At 42.1% G+C, this 20455-nt stretch overlaps 1 protein-coding gene and 1 long non-coding RNA gene across 2 annotated transcripts; both read left to right on the top strand.

The window, feature by feature from the left end:
* Positions 1-2380: 2380 nt before the first annotated feature.
* LOC120397537 lies at positions 2381-3616 on the top strand. The gene is made up of 2 exons (XR_005593848.1): positions 2381-2478; positions 3356-3616. It is a non-coding gene; the product is annotated as an uncharacterized LOC120397537 (long non-coding RNA).
* A 16200-nt stretch (positions 3617-19816) lies between these two features.
* LOC120397128 (claudin-34-like) lies at positions 19817-20455 on the top strand. The gene has a single exon (XM_039522667.1). It carries the CDS (start codon positions 19817-19819, stop codon positions 20453-20455), a length of 639 nt encoding a protein of 212 aa, XP_039378601.1.

Below are 20455 nucleotides of genomic sequence, written 5' to 3' on the forward strand. Positions count from 1 at the left end.
ATTAAGTTAACGCATTTACAAAACTGGTGGAAGTTTTGCACATTCATCCTTGGAAAGGTCAAACTCTAAACTTAAAGGAAGCTGATCTGAATCCTCATGTTCATACAGCACACCAAAAGAGGCACATGAGTAATATTATCTGCCGTCATGAGACCTGAACTAAGATGCTTTTATACGAGCCAGATTCAGGAAGGCTCCTGTGGTGCTATTAAAATATATGTTAGTATATTTTCATGGAGATGCTGTCTCACTTATGTACACTGAAGGAGTTTTGTCTTAGTGGGCCACAAGCTGTTCACAGCAAATTAGCCATAAAAACAGGTAGCCTATATATTACTAGACACCAGCACTTCCTTGATAGCCTTGTATCTCCTGGAGTATTGCAGGACAAAGGACCTTATGTACACTGAGAGAGCTTTACAAATATATAATAACTTTCCTGCACAGAAGGAGTTGTGAGCCAACAACTCCTGATGGGAATCAACAAAAACTGCATTACACAAGACATTGCTTTGCGCTCTATAGCTGCCTTCACTTTAAAGCCTTCTTATCTGGCTTATGCATTAGGTTTAGCGTTGCTTTTTTTTTGTTGTAGTAACACTTAGCATTACAATAGTGCAGATGGAACAAACTGCTGTGGATTACAGGAAAAAGCCATAGACGATAGCTTTATTTAGTTTGGGTGTACAGACAATTTAAAGAAGGTGGTTCATAACCACTCCCAAAGCTACTGTGACAGGAATCCTGGCATTCAGAAAAGGTTCCACAGAGATACAAAGGAAAATTAAATATGCTGGGAGGGGCTAAATGGTACCATGCAAGCACCAAAGGTCAAATTCATAGTCCTTGGTCTTCCTCAGCCAGCAGAGCAGTGATATGGGACCTCAGGGGTGGGGAAAACTGAGAAAGGATCCTCAAGACTCCATGAAGGGGATGCTTTATAGACCTACTGGAGAGAAAATAATTTAACATCTCCCTTGTGCTTCTGAGCTCTATCTCCCCATCTCCATATGTGCACAATACATGAAGAAACTACAGTACCTCATATTTAACTTTTCCTTTGGAAAATCATGATACTTCATTGTGCTTTATGAGTAAGGCAGCCTTGCAAAATTCCGCTCAACTATTTTCCTGCGATGCGTTGTTTTTTGGCAGGGCGGGTGGGGGAGGAAGATAGAGGGAAATAAAACAACCAATTTTCTCATTATAACTGTTGACAAGATAAAAAGGTGAATAGATTTATCTTTATGAGATGGTATATTTTCATAACTTTGCAAAGCTGGAATTGCAAACAGTGGCATTCAGAAGCTATGTGCAGTTTGAGCATACACATAAAGGTGTGTTGATAACCAAAACAGGTGTGGCTGTATTGTTAGTTATCCTTTGAGATATAGGCAGTCATAAAGTGATTTGGATTGCTTAGTAAGCTGTACCCCTTTAAATAAAGTGCTTTAATAGAGCCAAATGCAAACTTATACACCTAGGAACAAAGAATGAAGGCTATACCTACAGAATGGGGGAGTGTACCCTGGAAAAGAAGTTACTTTGAAAATGATTTAGGGGTGAGAGGAGATAAGAAACTCAGCATGAGATCCCAGGGAAATGCTGTAGCAAAAAGGGCTAATGCAGTCCTTGGATGTAAACAGAGGATCAATGAGTAGGGAGGTGATTTTCTCTCTGTATCCAGCATTGGTGAGACCAGTACTGGAACACTGGATCCAGTTCTGGTGTCCACAGTTTTAAAAGGATGTTGAAAATTGTAGAGGGTGCAGAAAAGAGCCACAAAAATGATTTGAGGGCTGGAGAAAATGCCCTACAGTGAAAGACTTAATAAGCTCAGTCTGTTTAGCTTATTAAAAATTAGAAGTGACTTCATTACAGAGTATAAGTACCTGTTTACTAAAGGGCTCTTCAGCAGGGAAGAAGTATAACAAGAGCCAGTGGCTGGAAGCTTGAAGCCAGACATTCACATTTGAAATTAGGAACACATTTTTAATAGCAAGGGTGATTAACCATTGGAACAAACTGCCAAGGGAACTGATGGATTCTCCATCTCTTGGTGCCTTCAAGACTGGAGGTTTTTCTGGAAGGTTTGCTTAGCCAAACACACAAACAGGTTATTGGGCTCAAATAAGTGGGTGAAATGGTCTGTGATATCTAGTTTGAGTTCCTGAATATAATGGTCTCTTCTGGGCTTATTCTATGAGTCTCTTTTTACTACGAATCTATTATGCAAAATACATCTGTGTACCATTTAGTTGGCATTTCAGTCCACAGCAGCCAGGAAATTCACAATTAATGTTTCTGAGGCCATTATGACTCAATTATTACTCATTTCACAGCCACATCACAAGGTGCAATTGTGTGACCTCTTTGGTAAATATTTACCATTGCCAACAGTTTTCTAATTTTACCTCCTGCTCCTGTCATAAAAGGAGTGCTAGAAGGAAAGTTAAAGTGACTTGTGTAGAGCAACAGGTAAGACCAGCATATGGGAAAATAACAGCTGGCACATCTTGATGAAGACACAAGTTTGATTCAAGTCTTGGAATTCAGGACAAGACTAGCTTTCCCAAAACAGCCTTACACAGTTTGAACAGATGTTGGAACTTGAGGAGAGGTGTTCCCCCAACTCTAACTCTCTCAACCTACACAACTGTAATGCAGGATTTGTGTGCAATTTTGTTTCCAAGAAAGCCTTAGGCTAGCTGCTATGTTTAATTATGTTTCTCCCACCTGTTGCTGTAAAAATACCTTTTGCAACACTGACTCTCCTTCAGATGTTCCATTAATGCCATGCTTAGCCATCCAGCAAGTACCACTGTAGGGTAACACAAAACTAATCTCACCTTCCCAGGATCTACAGTGTTACCTTCCAACCACTGAGTCAGCCTTGATGGTCTTTCTAAATTGTGTGTGTCTTGCATTTTAGCATACATAGGGCTAGAGAATTGCTGGCATTTCTCTTCCATTATATTATGATTTCGAATTATTTCAATGATTTTATAGTTCATGAGAATAATTTTTGGATTGCAGATCCTGCATAATCCATTTATATTTACATTTCATCTTTATAATATTTTAAGTTTCTCCATAGAAAAAATATTTCCTATTGAACAGATTTAGACAGGATAGAGATCAGTTGAAATATTGTGATCTGTTGATGTCCACTGGTTTTCCAAACTGATCTGCTAGTGACCAACTGCCATAACCCAGAGGTCACACAGGTTTCTTACTAGGAAGGCACTTTAACATTGTCCTGTGTTCTGACTGTGAGCTTGCTTTGTAAATGGTTTAAAGCTTTTGAAAATAATGGTGTTTTCTATTGATTCCTTTACTCCATTCTCTTTGATAGGAACATATGCTATTCAATTTTCCCACAACTGCTCTTGGCTGAGAATGACAAGCCTTAAGTCAGTGCCCAGAAGATGGAAAAATACAAGAAAAACACATCCAGAATGACTACCGAGATACCACTTGTTGATATCAACTCATATAGTGGGTTCTAAGATAGCTGTAGTAGAAATCCATAAGTCTTCAGGAATGTATGTGTTGAATTTTCTAATGACCTGCTTATTGCTTTCTGGAAATAATAATGGAACTACCAAAAAGGGCTGCTGCTGCTGTTTTGTTTTTTTTTTGGTCTGGATTTCCTCAGTTCCACTCTTTGAAAATAACCAATTTCTTGTTGAGCAAATGATTTGTTAGTTTTTAGTCAGCTGATGTGAAGAAAAGGCTTTCTTTGACTTTTCATTTTTTGGTTTATCATATGGACATATATGCTCGCATTTCCTGTTGCGATCAGACGGAACATGTCCAAACTTTTTTAGGAGTGTTTGGTGCAGACCCCATCTATGCATAATCTCTGTGAGCCAAAGAGCTGATGACTGAGAATAAAGAAAGGAACACTGATCTGGACTCCGTGTTTATGATGCAGCAAATAGCTCAGTCTGCTGACTATTGAAATTCTTTTAGGCTACTCATTGTCTATCATGGAAAGTTTTTTTTCCAGTATGACACCACTTGAATGTGTATATGAAGAAAGAGAATGAGAGAGGGAAAAGCCTGACGCTTTCTATTTACCCCTACATTTCTAGTTAGGCTCCTAAATATAAGTGATTGAACTTTCAGAGCTGCTGAACACCCACAAATCTGACTGAAGTCACCCTGACTTGAACATTTAGTCCATAATGGATGTATAAATATATTCTATGCTACAAAGCCAAAATCTCCATCCTGAGCTCAGCCCCCAGGATAACACACGTGGCCTTGGGGTCTCTGGAGAGCCCTTCTGAGAAATCAGATTATGCGGTAGAAGGCTAATTCCCCACGGAATAGAGCTAGAAACCTTTTTTAATGAAAGCTTGCAATTTGCCTTTTAGTGAAAGGCCAGATTTGTGAAGAAGGAACTTGTGCAAGCTCCCAAGAGCTCCTTGGTAATACCAACCTCCCACGATCCCCAGCCAGGGCTGAGGACAGGAGACACATCTGCTTGGGAAGAAGGCAGCAAACCTCTTGATATCTCTGACACAGTGGCCTAGGGGGTTTGGGAAGTGGCACCAGCAGAGTGATATTCCAAACATAAAATATTCACGTTAGGCAATACATTTTTGAAGGGGAGAGAATCTGGATATAACCTGATTGAGGCCTCCTGAATTCAATTATCTACTATTCACCTAGCCTCCCATTACTAGTACAGCACAGTATGCAATGCCACTAAATGGTATATTATGTACTTACGGCAAGAGGTGTGTGTAGTGTGTGCATTTGTATAAGTGATTTTCACCTATATTCATAGCAAAATATATTCAAAGTAAAAATCTTTTTGGAGTGTGCTAGGTGGCTAGATACTTTGGATATTGGAAGGATGGAATATCAAGAATCATGTGCCTCTTCCAGGTCTTTGGGGCATGTAAAATATCTATAGCAAAATCCAAGGGTTTCTGCGGTCATCTAAAACAAAGCCACTAGCAATGACACAAGCACCAGTGAAAAAGAGGGCCAGACCCTCAGCTGGTACACATGGACAGAGCTTTTCTGCCATCTGTGTAGCTTGGGCCCATTTACACTAGTTGAGAATCTGGCCCAGAGCTTTTGCTATGTATCCATTCTTTCATATTATTGAATCAGCCACTCCACTGCATCCTAATGAGATTTCCATCATCCTGTCCAACTGAGCAATCAGTTTCCTTTAAGAACCACTGCCTTGGCTATAAATGGACTGAATGTGGTTTGACATATGTTAAGTTTCCCATTTGGAACCCAGTGTAACTGGAGATGATTTTAGCCACAGCTGCCTTTCTCCATGGGCTGTGCAAAGACGACCTTGCAGCACTTTGACTGTACTTCAGCATTCCAAAGTATTGGGACTCACTGAGGAAAATGAGCCAGTGATAAACTCACTAGGAGAAAAAGTCAAGCTTTGTTTAGCAACCACTTCCAGTCCTCACCACATCGTGCAAGCATTACATGCATAGGCTTGGAAACAGAGGGATTGCCAGACAGGATCAGACCAGTGATCCATCTAGTCCAGTATCCTGTCTCTAATAGTGGTGAACAGTAGATGTTTCAGAGGATGATACCCCATAACTTCCAGCTGGAGAGTTTTGGTAACCTGCTCACCTGGAAAGTTTCTTCCAATCCCCATTTAGAGGTCAGCATGTGCTCAGAAGTATTAGTTTTTCTCTTCTAAGTGCTCTTGGTTTTTTTTAAATCTATACTATTGTAACAACTCTGGCAGTTGTCCATATAAATACCCAATCCTTTGTTTCAATCTTCCTATGCTCTTGAGCTCAATGACATCTTATGGCAATGAGTTCCACAGCTAAATATGCATTGTGTGAAAAAAAAGTTCCCTTTATCGCACAGTGCATATTTAGCTGTCACAGCCCTTGCTTGGCCACCCAGCAGAGTAAGAGGGTGTAAGTGTCAACTACTGACTCTTGCTGTGATAGCTGGAAGAGGTGCTACTCGCCCACTATTTCCTGCTGCAAACAAACAAGCAGAGTGGTGACATGGCTGCACCTGCACCCCTCAACTCACTGTCCACAACTCACTGGCCAGGTGCACAGGGACCAATGAGCTTCTCCATGGAAGGAGGTGAAGTCACTTCCTCCCTTCCTCCCAGAGGAGCATGGAGGGACTTGTGCCTGAGTCCCGATTTGTTCTCTGGTCTGTTCATGGGGCTGTGCAACTACAAACTGCTGCTTGCTCCCTCAGGGCCAACTGTAAAGTCATTGTCCGGCGCTGTGGCTTGATTTCAGCCGGCTTTTCCCCTTGGCAAATGTAGTGAAAATTCATTTACAGCAAATATTTCCAGTTCCAGGCTATTGAACATATACTGCGACCCACAGAACATACAGGGCCTGATCCCAAGTTCTTTGAAGTCAGTGAAAAGATTCCCATTAACTTCAATGGGCTTTGGATTGGGCTCACAGAGAGGAGAAATTTTATTTCCTGGCTGGGAAGCTAATAACTGTTTAGACAATGAACAAACAATTTGGAGATGCAAGAAGGGTGGGTGGGGAAGAGGAAGGCAGAAAATTTCCCTAGTTTCCAGCCTCTCCTTAATAATTTGCTGGTGTTATCATGTAAATGCACAGTGTGACTATACAAAGCATAATAACATGCTAATGAAACGCTGTAGCCAATTTTCATATCCCAGTTGCTTGGCCATGTTACATTACCCCTTAAGACAGAAATGGCTCAGCCTATGCAATGGGTTACATTATCACACGCATCATAGGCTAAGCTCCACAGAAGTCTAGCTGAAACAGAATGCCATTGTGCTGCTGTAGCAGTTGACAGACATATCGGAATCTCATTTTTATGCAAGTTTTCATCTTTAAAATGTCGTGTTGGTTTTTTGCCAGTGGTAAGCAGCCAAAGAGGGCCGAGACAGATACCTTGTCTAAGTGTGCCATTGATGGAAGCTACAGCTGCGTGGCCAAAAATTCCAGATAACTCAATCAAGGCTAACTCCTGAGTGATGACACACCCTGGCAGCAGCAATGAGGGAAGGGGATCAGAGGAGTGCTCTTAGAGAGTGTCTCAAAGTTTTCTGAGTGTGATCACCTCACCTAACCCAAGGCTCAGAGAAGCCTTCCTATTCCAGAGTGTGGCAGGCCAGAGACAATGGGTTTGCTATTGCATAGGAATGACCATTGTCACCGTTCAGGGCAACTGCACCTGTATTCCCGCTTTGTAGTCTACCAAGAACACCCACTGCAGGCTTCTGACTCTAAACTATCACCTTTCTTCAGTAGAAACCACTTATTTCTTCCTCCTGACTGGAATTTTTCAGCCTGCACAGTTCCCTGCCTATACCGTGATATCCCCAGCAAGCCAGACTGTGCTTTGCTTTCTCTCTAGAGACTATGAACAGCATAATATCCCGTAGTTATTAGTTACCGTACAGCTCTTTATAATTGAGCATATTTATTCTTAAAGTGCAAACATTACAGAGAAAAACAATAACACCCCTCTTCCCCCGCATGTGCATGCTAAAAAGCTTACCAGAAGTCTCCCCAACTCCTACTGTGGGGTCTCATATATGTCAGTCCTTCAAAACTTCCCAACTGGTTTTCCTGATGGTTACAAGTTCATAACTGTCTCAGAAACAGAACAACCATGAATACTTCAGCCTTTCCTTTATATAATTTTGGCCTTTGATCTTGTTCTCATATAACCGGTGATCAGCAGACAATGGCTTATGCCTCAGGCCATCCTTTCAAAAGGCTGGGTATTTACATAATTGGAAGTGGGGAATTTGCATTCACCTCCTCCTAGATATTCCCCAGGAAAATCACTTCACACACTTATTGTTCCAAAAGCCCATTCCCGTCTGGCACATTGTTCAATAGAGTCCTTTGAACCCCCAGGTCTTGCACATCTCCCCCCTTGAGAGGTGACATAGAGTCCCAGTCCTCAATGGTACAATAGACTCTAATGACAATTAAACATAATTCAAAAAGATCTCTGCAATGAAATTGCAGAAAATTGCATAGCTGTCACAACCACCGACCCTTGGGAATCTCCAAGAATCCAGTCCTGTTCTCCTCATGGGGAGAGGCATTGGTGCTTCATTTATAGGCAGGGCATTTAGACCTTACCCACAAATGCATTGTCCCATGTGCCGCACCATTCCTTGCCACAGGAAGGGAAATCCGTTTCCTAGCTGCCACAACCTACTGCCCAATTTGTAGTCCTGTGAATCAATAGATCCGTAATAATGTCCAAGGGCAGTCGCCAGGCTCCAACCATAACAACAAATCCCAGCCCATCCGAAAACATACTTAACCTCGCAACATCCTGATACACGATCATAAAGCCAGCAACCGAACGTGCCTGTGCAACAAAATGGCAAACTCCACAACCCTGCTATCCCCGGCCAAAGAAAGAGTCTCGATCTGGAGCAGCCACAACAGAGAGGGAAAGTTCCAGTACCCACACTCAGGGAGCCCTGCCACATTACCTGCAGATCAAATCCGTGAATCTATCCATCCCTGAGAAGATAACGGGATGTAAGGTGATTCAGGGAGAAGCAGGAAAAGGATTTTCTTTCTCCTAGCAGAGCCCTTTATTGCAAGCAATGGCCAATCAGAGCACTTATTGCATGGGATAGAAATTGTTCTTTGTAAGAGCCTGTAGACCATAACAAAAAATACTGTGGGCTCCAGCCAGGATGAACTGCAAGGAAGGTGAGAAAGCCTACCAGGAAATCAGAGCCATTTTTTTCACTCATGGGAAAAACAGGAAGAAATTAAACACCAAGAAGAAAGAAAAATGGATTTCAAGATAGCAAGTTCGGAGCAGTTCTCCTTATTGAAATGTTAATGTGTTAGCCCTCTTACTCAGATATGGAGTCAAAACAATTCCAGGCAAAAAGAGAATGCAACAGCTCAGATTTGTTTCTCCAAATAGCAAACTAAATAATATATTGCACATCTTGCTTTGGGAGCCATTCCTGCATTCCTCCTCACCACCAAGACATAACTGTGAATTGTAGGTGCACAAGAAATGTGATAGCAAGACTTTAACAGGAGAAGAGAATTATGACACCATCTCTCTATGTTTTCAAATTCTATGAGCTGTGTTCTTCAGGACCCCACACTAGTGGGTCAGAATGGTCCTCCTGGTCTTAAACTCATCCAATCACTGTGACAATATCTCTGAAGAATTACTTTACAGAAAACTGAATTTAAAATGGGTGTTTAAATATTTTGACAAAAGTTTTAGTGCAACTAAAATTATATGGCAAAACGTACATCATATGTTATAATGTGTTAATGATTAACTGCCTCATTATATCTCTGTTGACTTAGTGGGAGTCTGAAAAGAACTGTGAGGTACCTATTCCATAGTTCAAAAAAATCAGACCATTCCACATAGGTGTGTTTTTTCCAGCTCTCTGCACTCTGTGTCCAGAACTCTGTTTCATGCAACTGACTCTTCTGTGGTTCAGGCCGCTCAGAGACCCACGAAAGTAAGATTCTCTTTTTTTTTGTACTACTTATTTTATGAAGGTCTGATAAAGAAAGGATGGAGGGAGATATGAGTATTTCTTTGCTTCTTTAAAGTTTGCTTTCCCAACTGGGAACTGAAGAACTAAGTTTTCAGCCATTAAATCATAGGGATATTGCTAAGGTTATCCTGCCGTTTTTGAAACTTACTTTCTGTTGGAAGATTTGAATCAAGCAAAGGATTTGGTTAGTAAGCTACATCCCAAATGCTGCAATAAAACCGCATGTAGGCAATAAAACTGCACTAAGATAGGATTTGAATGTTAATTGCAAAACACAACCAAATGCTAAAAATATCAACAAATGAAAACGTTTGCTAAAAATGAAAGGAAATGAAGCTGGTAAAATGAGTTCTTGTGTTAATGGGGGAAGGGAAAACTCATTCCATATCACTGTATTAAGTTGATTTTATAGGGATGAGTTTATAATGGATCTTCTCTTCAAAGTGTTCAAAAATTACACTAGATTTCCAATAGCAAAAACCTTTTAACAAGGACGGAGGCTACTAATAGACCTCCTGGGGTCTCTTCCAACCCTAGTCGTCCATGATTCTATAATAGGGAAAACCATACTACACTTTACTGGTTTATTATTCATCATTTGTAGAATTTCATTTATATTGAGTCATGTTTATCACTTGCATGGAGGCAACAGTTCCCGCCTGATCATCCTTTTGAGCATGTAGTCCTCCCTCCCACCTGTGATTGTCCTGAAATCCAGAGGGAAATTCTCTGAGTCTTTGTATCCCTGCAGCAGGTGTGAGCTGTTGAGCAAGGGCGCAGGGCCGTCACACACCCGTCTCCCATGGCAGCACTGCTTCATTATCTTTAGCACAAAGATTGAATGAATTGTTCTCTGTTGTTGTTGAAAGTCACGAGGGGTGGAAGGATGGGGGAAGTGAGGGAGGCACTTGCTGTTATGGTTTGCTGGAGTGGAGGATAAAGAATTCAAAATCCCTTTCCCAAATTTCAAGTCATCTGAACCCTGTGTAAGAAGAGTGGGTGGGGGAAAGTAACACCCCCAATATACTAACTGCTTCCAGGTTGCCAGAAATCCAAACCATCTTCGTCACTTTATTAATGGGTGCCAAAAGTCGGAATGATCTTCTGCCCTGCTACCAAAACTTCCAGTGTCCTTGCTGCCACATAATTTAAGTGTTATATGCTGCGCAAGGGTGTGATTTGAAGTCTCCTCGTTGGGGCTCTGTTTTGCTGAAAAAAATCCATGGCTTTCTGGGATACCCAAGATACAATTGTTCCTTGAATCTGCCTAACCTGAGGAATAAGGGACCTGGAATGGCAGCTGAACGGCAGGAGCGTGTGTGTCCATGTCTGATTTCCTCCTTGCCATAGATGGTAATTGGATGGGGTGAAGTCTGTGGTGCCTTTCTGGGAAAGGCCTGAAACCCTGTAAGTCTGACTTCAGGTTTATGCAGGAAAAGAAGCAGCTTCTGTAGCTGCAGAAGCTTATGGTCAAAACTGGGTTGACTATTGCTTCAAGGAAGGCCAGAGCTGGACTAAAACTAAAATGAAGTGCAGCCCTGTCTTGGAGCACCCCATGTCCCAGGAGCGATGGAGGTCTCTCATTCCTTCCCCTAAGAGGGTCCATGGACCATCCTCGGCCCAATGGGCACTAAATATTTTGTGCTCCTTCCTTCAGAGAGCAACTGAGGGGCTGCATTTCCTCCAGCAACTGGAAGCTGATCTCTTGTAGCCAACTTCTTTCCCCCAGATATTGTGGCTGTCTGGGCTCAGTGCACATGTGTAACGCCAACAGATCTCGGTTGTCTGCAGGTCGGATCAAACCTGGGATCTTAGTGCACAAGCCTCTACTGCAGGAGCTAAAAGCCATATGGCTCTTAGCTAAGTCTGTAGAGCAGACTCATTAATCTCTCTCTAAGGCCTGGTCTACACTACGGGGGGGGGGGGGGTCGAACTAAGGTACGCGACTTCAGCTACGCTATTTGCGTAGCTGAAGTCGAACTACCTTAGTTCGAATTTCCTACCTGTCCAGACGCCGCGGGATCGAACTCCGCGGCTCCCCCATCGACTCCGCCACCGCCGTTTGCGGTGGTGGAGTTCCGGAGTCGACGGGAGCGCGTTCGGAGTTCAAACGATCGCGTCTAGATTAGACGTGATCGTTCGAACTCCGAGAAGTCGAACTCTCCGCGTCGACCCGGCGGGTAAGTATGGACCTACCCCAAGTGGTTTCGGTGCCACTAGATGGGACAGAGCACCACACCCAGGAGGTATGTGGGTTACATCTGCACGGTTCCAGCCATGTGCAGGTTATCTAGGCCCTGCAGTTGGCTGCCTTAGCATAACCGTCCGACTCCTGGCCTCTTCCTGTGTCGCCCAGGTTAGGCAAGCCTTTGCGGTCCTGGGGTTCTTTCCAGAGGCTCCTGAAAGAATACCTGCTCAGTGTTACCAAGCAACCATTTTGCTGTCTCATTTTTTTCCCCAGCTACCGCATCTGGGATGTTGTCTGTGGGAGCTGCTTCAGAGAAGCTTCAAAAAAAGCCAGGGGCTACATAAGATACCCTGGCAGAGCTGGGTGTGAAAATTCTCAACAGCACCTGCCTTTTCTACTCAAGGCAGTATTAACCATGCCACATTGTTCCTGGCCACAACATTTCCTCATTCAAACACAAACAAAACAACCAACCCTAAAATAGAGGGATTTAGAGAGGAGAAAAGAAACCAGTCTTTTCAACCCCCTAAATGTAAATTAGGGGATCAACAAACCAGTGAATATGGAAATCCTGAGTTTTTGCTCATCCTATAACCAACCTAAATCTTTTTCTCAGGTTAAGAAATATTTTCATAAGGAACTTTCTCACCCCCAAACTCCTGAAGCAGGTGCTCTGGCCACACTGACTGCAGAAAGCTTTTAAATGTTAACCAGAAAGAAAAGCAGTAATGGGCAGAGAAGTTATGATGTCCCATCACAGCATAGCCCCAGAGTGGGGTGGAACATAGGTGTGATGGATGTGAAACTGCTCAATAACAATTTGTGACTATTATATGTTCTGTTTGTCTGGCTGTTGTAAGCAGGATGGATGTATGAATACAACAGGTTAATTCAAGCAGGAAGGAGGACAATGGCTTCAGAGAAACACCCATTCACCCACACTGGAGAGACAGTGTCTAAGCCATTCTTTGTGAAGTGCCACCTCTGACACCCTGTTAAGCTCACTGGGCAGTGTGTCAAGGGAGAGAGAGTCTCAGCTGGCAGCCACAGGGGGGATCCAAGCCAGGAAAACTGGAACAGAGAATTTTGGCTGGATTTAAAAGGCTGTCCCTCAAAAGAAGAGACTGTTGGGAAACATTCTGAGACCAAGACCTTCCAGAGAGCAGGGGTCTGGGGTATGTCTTTAGGTACAATGGACATGAGTATAGCTGCTTTATTGTTCTAAAAACCTCTGCTACGCTTTGTCTTGTTCCTTCTGTTAAGATTAAACCACACCTTGTTTTAAGAAGGCTGTTTGGGGTCACTATTCACCACTGGCCACAAGCTCTGTAAGGGAAGAACCACAGATAACCAAACCCAGTTCGGGGTAAGCACAGTTGATCCACAAGGTGCTGTAGTCCAGGACCTGGTCTAAGAGTGGAAGGATCATTCCACCCCAGGGAATCACAGGAACAAAGCCTCATATCTGAGTTGGGTGCATTCAGAGAAGGGGTCAGAGCCTGAGGTAGCCCTGCAGCCACGACAATAGGAACAGAAGGATTTCCATACTGTATATTCCTCAAACTGCCCCTTGCAGAAACTGGAGACGAGTGAGAAGTTCTGTCAGCCACCTCCCAAAGGGCAGGAGAGTCAGGGAATCTTCCCATTGTAAGAAGATAGTAGAAGGAAGCAAGAGCCTGTTATATGGAGAGTGGTGTGCCAGAAAGGGCATACAGGTGGGATAAGGACAACTCACAAATGATTTAGAGAGTTTGAACTAAGCATTTGAACTTCAGGACCCAGAACTTTTTAAGATCCCCCCAATAACAACATTTAATGCACAAATAAAATAACAGTTTATATCAGTCACTGTAAGATCTTTTTGCTCCTCCTTCCTTCATTCACCTGCTGTTGTTCAAACCTGTTTGTCTGTGGGTAGATAGGAGGGGTTTTTTTAAACAGATTGGACAACTCACTTAATGAATGTAGAGTAGGGTGTTAAAGAGTTATTAAAAATAGCTCTCCACTATATGTAGCACTGATCTCAAAATAGAAACAGGTTTGCTGCTATTTATGTTTCACTGAGCTGAGAATGAGTAACACAGCCACAAGAGTTTGTCACTTAGTCCTTTGTGATCTGAAAGAATAAATGAAGTGACAAGAAAGACAACTTTCAATATGTACCTAGTCTCAGAGTGCATTATGGAAGGGTTGCAGTTTTGTTTGTTCTCCATGCTTGTAACTGTAGCACACACATGGCCATGACAGCAAATCTTACCTCTATCAAAGAACAGAGGAGGTTTATTTCTTGAACAATTGCAGTATTATTAAAAGTGTCATTCTTAGGCACAAGTGATACAAGAAACTGTATGAAACTATACAGTGAAATGGCAGTTCATAGGGCAGCCTTCTTTCACTCTCACTCACACAAATTGCAAATTGAAGGGATTTCACCATAAGTCCAGATCTCTCATTCCATCACTTGTAACTGATGGGAGGAAAACCATGGCCCTCTAGGGCATGCTAGAATAGGCAATCGGACAGTAGGATTAACTGGGATTCTTTATTCAGGCAAACTCCTTAAATATATCCTCGCCTATCATCTTGCTGTTGTCTTCTCTTTTTTCCATAGACCATTTTACAAATCTCCATCTAGTGCTTTCAAGTTTACATTTCGTATTTACTCACTCCTGCTCTATTTAGTTAGCGCTCAATGCAACATGCTAATGAAATGATAATGTCCCAGTGAAGCAAAAAATGAAGGACTTAGTAAGAGACAAAACAACAGTAAACTATGAAGTGAGTAGCAGCTTGTCATAACTATAAAGGGAAGGGAACAGCCCTCCTATGTACAATACTATAAAATCCCTCCTGGCCAGACACCAAAATCCTTTTACCTGTAAAGGGTTAAGAAGCTCAGGTAACCTGGCTGACACCTGACCCAAAGGACCAATAAGGGGACAAGATACTTTCAAATCTTGGTGGGGGGAAGGCTTTTGTTTGTGCTCTTTTTTTTTAATTTGTTTTGTTTTTTGGGGGAGGGGGTCGTTCTTGGAACTAAGAGGGACAGGACATCAATCCAGGCTCTCCAAATCTTTCTGAACAAGTCTCTCATATTTCAAACTTGTAAGTAATAGCCAGGCAAGGCGTATTAGGTTTAACTTTGTTTTCTCAACTTGTAAATGTCCCTTTTTGCTGAGAGGATTTTACCTATGTTTGCTGTAACTTTGAACCTACGGCTAGAGGGGGTTCCTCTGGGCTCTATGAATCTGATTACCCTGTAAAGTTATTTTCCATCCTGATTTTACAGAGATGATTTTTACCTTTCTTTCTTTAATTAAAAGCCTTCTTTTTAAGAAGCTGATTGATTTTTCCTTGTTTTAAGATCCAAGGGGATTGGATCTGAACTCACCAGGAATTGCTGGGGGGAAAGGGGAAGGGGGGATGATTAATTCTTCCTTGTTTTAAGATCCAAGGGGTTTGGATCAGTGTTCACTAGGGAATTGGTGGAGGAGTATCTCAAGTCTACCCAGGGAAGGAAAGGTTTTGGGGGGGAAGACAGAGTTTCCCAAATGACTCAAACTACTTGGGTGGTGGCAGCAAAAGCAGATCTAAGCTGGTAATTAAGCTTAGAGGTGTTCATGCAGGTCCCCACATCTGTACCCTAAAGTTCAGAGTGGGGAAGGAACCTTGACACAGCTGCTGGCCTACATAAACTTCATACCTCTTTTCACCACATTCCCTTCTCCTAAAGACTCCTTCTCTAAGGCCTGGTCTACACTGGGGGGGGGGCGGTGTCCAACTAAGGTACGCGACTTCAGCTACGTGAATAGCGTAGCTGAAGTCGAACTACCTTAGTTCGACTGACTTACCCGTCCTGATGCCGCGGGATCAAAGTCCGCGGCTCCCCCGTCAACTCCGCCACCGCCATTCGTGGTGGTGGAGTTCCGGAGTCGACCGGAGTGCGTGGGGAGTTCGAACTATCGCGTCTAAATTAGACACGATAGTTCGACCTCCGAGACGTCGAACTCTACACGTCGACCCGGCGGGTAAGTATGGACCTACCCTAAAACTAATCCTCACAGAAACCATGTCATCATACACTGGTAGCCACTAGCATTTTGTATAATTTTGGAGGTGCCTGGTAGTGACTCCATAGTTAAGGTTGGAACTGGTCGTTCTAGAAGTGGGCACAGGAAGGCCCACTTTGCCCCTCAGCAAGGCAGGATTCAGCAGCAGGGAGGGCCCACGGCAGTTTCCCTAGCAGCTGGGTCAAATCTGTATGTGAGCAACTGGTGCACCCTTCTTCTGCCTTTTCCAGCATGGTGTTGGTGGGGCCCCAGAGAGCTGTGTGTTCTGGAATTAAAAGCTACAGAATCACAGAACATCTCATCCCTCTCTGAGCTATGTTTCTATTGCAGACTCAGGCGAATGTTGCAGTATCGTCTCTTTTTTTTGTATTAAAAATACTTTTAAAAAAATACATAAGCTGGTACCTTAGGCACAGTTCTATAGTGGGTATGCATTAATCTGTCCCTATACTCAGAGGAGTTTTTGTCTTGGTTTTATCAGGGAATTTCATAGTTATTTATGTTGCATTATCATACTACATTTGGATAGTTTTACTACACTAAATCTATTAATTCCAGATATTCATAGCATCACAGAAATCAGAGACTGAAACAGTCCAGTAAGTCATGTTGTTCATCTTAATGTTAGTGTTGGATTGTTTCCTTACAGTATATTTTGCTAGTACTTTATCCAGTCTAGATCCAAATGTGAACTGCAACTGAGCTTCCACTTTTTTCCCTTAGGTGTTTTAGGGGAATATCTGCAGGGGAACCAAAGGTTTTAATTAAAAATGGCATTTCTTAGCTTCTTTCTGAAGGCCACGTTCTTACTGAAAAGTAATAATGAATCCAGTTCTTCCTTGATGAAATAAGATGCATTCCCCGTTGAAGCCTATGAAAATAGTGTCTGGCTGCATCAGGCTGAATTTGGCCCATAATATGTAGCACCATTAGTTTGGGTCCTTGTGGCTGTGGCACACACAAGTAAACACGTTTGCATGCTGTTTATTCACTGGTCTAACCAACTGTTCTGTCAGAATTTTGCTGTGCAATTTTGGAACACGATAGATAAATCCCAAACTGATATTAAGATTAATGCTATAATGGCAGTTCAATGTACTGTACAGCAGTTAAAGCCAACAATACATTCCTTGGCATTGCATACAAGTCAATGCATTTTGTCAGTTTGCTGAGTCACAGACTACCCAGTGAAATCTTAGAGCAAAATGCCCTCTGCAGGTCAATGATATTTTCACTCAATAAACTTTAAAAGTGTTTGATTAATGGAAAAAACCTCATGTTGCTGACCTGGATTTAAAGGCTCCCCAACCTGCAGGGAATGGAGAAAGCAACATTTTTGCTATCTGCAAAATTTTCCTTTCTGAGCATCCTAGAAACATGAAACCACATCTCTGCCACCCTCAAACAATCCAATGGGACCCAATGCATTTCAGGATCTTACTGTAAATCCCCCCTTCTTTTTTAATTTAAATTTCAAATAACATTTTTGCGAGTTTCAATAAAATCAATCTTTAAGAAAGAAAGAAAAGTTACAAATCAACCTTCCTGATTTTTAAAAAATTCCCTCTTGTGTCTCTTCCGTGCTAAGATAAAATGTGGATTGGTTTGATTGGCAGTGAGAATAATAATCAAGGGCAGTGTTTCTCAAACTGGAGTCGCTGCTTGTGTAGGGAAAGCCCCTGGCGGGCCAGTTTGTTTACCTGCCCTGTCCGCAGGTCCGGCCGATCGCGACTCTTACTGGCCGCGGTTCGCTGCTCCAGGCCAATGGGGGCAGCGGGAAGCGGCGTGGGCCGAGGGACTTACTGGCTGATGCTTCCAGTTTGAGAAAAACTGATCAAGGGGTTTAGTCTCATTTAATTCGACAAGAAAACAAACAGGTAAATCCAAGTGCATGAAGATGAGACTATTCTCTAATGAGTTCTGACGTTTTGTGACACCGACTTGGTTGTGAAATTCTCCAGCTCTACCTGGTAGCAGTCAGCTGATGAACAGATTAGTTATTTACCAGTGGTTTATAAATATAGAGTTTTGGGCTATGCTCAAAGGGTGGGAGTTTCAAAAGTGTTCAGCTTTGGCCTATCTTTGTTCCTACGGGCATCAACTCACTTAAATAGAGCGGAGGTAAGTCAACTATGAAAATTTTATATGCAGTGCTCCCAGTGCTAGACAAATATAATAGCTGCACTTCGTAGATGTGAAACTAAGACAGAAAACATGCTACCTATAATTCCCCATGGGGACATAATACCAATGTGGTTATTAGCAGCTATTAATTACTGATGTCTATAAAATAGATGATTAAATAATGTACCAGATTGAAGAGCTTTTATTAATGTAATGCATTTTGAGCAGATAAAAATATAGGTAAGTTTGCCAGAGTAATTCCCTCCTCCCCCCACCCCCCCCAAACAATTGATTAAATATACATTTGCAATATGGAGATTGTCTTCTTCCCACAGGAAATGGACATTCTGGATTCTGTCTGAAATACAGGAGTGCAGTGGAAGCTGATATGATCAGACTGAGGAGTATGCTGTATCTAGCTTGTGCCCCAAAACTGCCTTGTTTTCTCTGGAATTATCTTCATTGCTGAAGTAAGTATACAACATACCAGTATGTCAAGCAAGAATGTTTTTGTCCAGACCTACTATATATTATTGGATAAAGAGACTAACTGTTGGATTTTTCTACCCAAGATTTCCAAAACGATCTTAGACAATTTATACTCTCAGCTACACTATTTGTAAGGAACAGCAGCTAGCTAGATATGGCTTGGATATATTTGTGAAATTCTAAAAAGTTAAATATATAGAAAAGTTATGTGTGTTAACATTCAAAACCCCTCACTGTAGATCTACCTATTGTTGTGAGATAAAAATTTGGCCTACTATATTGTCTTTCTTGAATCAAGCCACCAGTTTATAAACTAAATTTATCTGGACTATTATTAAAAGATGGAAGAGATGGGAGAATGGATAGATCATGGAATTTAAAGATGTATAGCGCCTGTCAGGTCTGTGTAATAAATTAAATTCAAGTCCAATAATAATTAGTGGCAATGAATCATTGCTATAGTTATTTGAAAGCCTATGTGAAACAGTTGCGGGGTCTCAGCCCAGTTCTTAGTCAAAAAAATTTCTGCATGACAAAACCAATCAGCATGATTAGGTTGCATGCTTTTGGTAAGCTCAGCATATGAGCCAAGGACTGAAATATTCCCCTATTATCCCATGGTGACTGGAACTGAGGAAGCTGGGTGGGTTATAATGAGTCACCCTTTGTGAATCTAAGACACTAGAGAATGTTATTCCACTATGTAGGTGTGGAGAACAGAGAAAAGGATAGTGTTCTACTTAGTCCCAAATCTACCCTCAATCCAAGAATAATGCTAAAACATTCTCAGTTTAATCATTATAAATGCTGACATTTAAATCTTCACCATCAGCCTTCATCTTAATGGGGACGAATGGGGAAGTTGATGTTTACAGATCTCTTGTTTTCAGTTTGTCTAATGTTGAACTCTTCAGCTCTAAGTTGAGGTACAATGGTAGAATGAAGAAGCTTGCAGGACCATTGCCTGCATTCTGTGGGTAAACAGAGGATTTCAGACTCCAAGGCTGTAAGATATCCTTGAATCACAATGTGCACCAATGGAGAAAATAACTTTGGGAAATACATGAAGCTTACCTTTTGGTTTAGGAATGTAAAATAAATCCTATAATAAGTGCCAATGTGGGACATTTCCTCTCCATCCCCAGTACAACAAAGTGAATTGAAAGAAAATCTTGATGTTATTCAGTTATAAACACTAATCTTCACAAATTCACCATGGTTAAGGAAAGGAGACTACGATACTTCCTTTGTATGTGTACTCTCTCACATGTACGTACATACATCCATACACTCACAAACAAACAAACTAATATGATCATGTTCATAATGATATATTGTGGTTTTTTTCAGTGCCTCTGCAATTGTCTGTATGGCTAATATGCCCACAACAGAATTTTGACATTTGTTGAAGATCTCCAGATCATGACCTCCCTAGTAAGCACTTCTCACCTCCAACTAGCTGCTTTTGCTTTTGGTACAACAGGCTGGATCTTATGCACGATTTCAATGGGACTTGTGGAATGGAGAGTATGGCACGTGGACAACACCACCATCATCTCCTCTGGCATTGCATGGGTGGGAATATGGAAAGTTTGCTTCATCAGTTATCTCCACGTTTCCTCTGACCTTAAAGAACAGATCTGTCATAAAATGAATGACTATGAGACCTCCATCCCTAATGCAATTTTTGTTGCTCAGGGCCTCCTGCTGATTGCCATGATCGTTGGTGCACTGGGAATGGCTTCCACTATATTTGCTCTGAGAAGTATTTATATGGGAATACTTTACAAAACTCAGATCATCCGTTTTTTTCTAGTGGCTGGATTCTTGTACCTAGCTGCAGGTCTTTGTGTCTTAATTCCAGTGAGCTGGAATTTCTATTCTGTAGTGCACAACCAAACGATCTCCTTTCCCCCTTCTTTCTACATGCCTTCCAGCCCAGTGACTCAGGAAGTTGGTGCTGCTATTCCTGTTGGGATTATATCTGCCATCCTGCTGCTGATGAGTGCGACTTTCTCTTTTTCTTACAGATTTCCTGTCACCCCAAATGCTAGGGTGTAA

Source organism: Mauremys reevesii, linkage group 1, assembly GCF_016161935.1.
Source record: "Mauremys reevesii isolate NIE-2019 linkage group 1, ASM1616193v1, whole genome shotgun sequence".
NCBI classification, from domain to species: domain Eukaryota; kingdom Metazoa; phylum Chordata; order Testudines; family Geoemydidae; genus Mauremys; species Mauremys reevesii.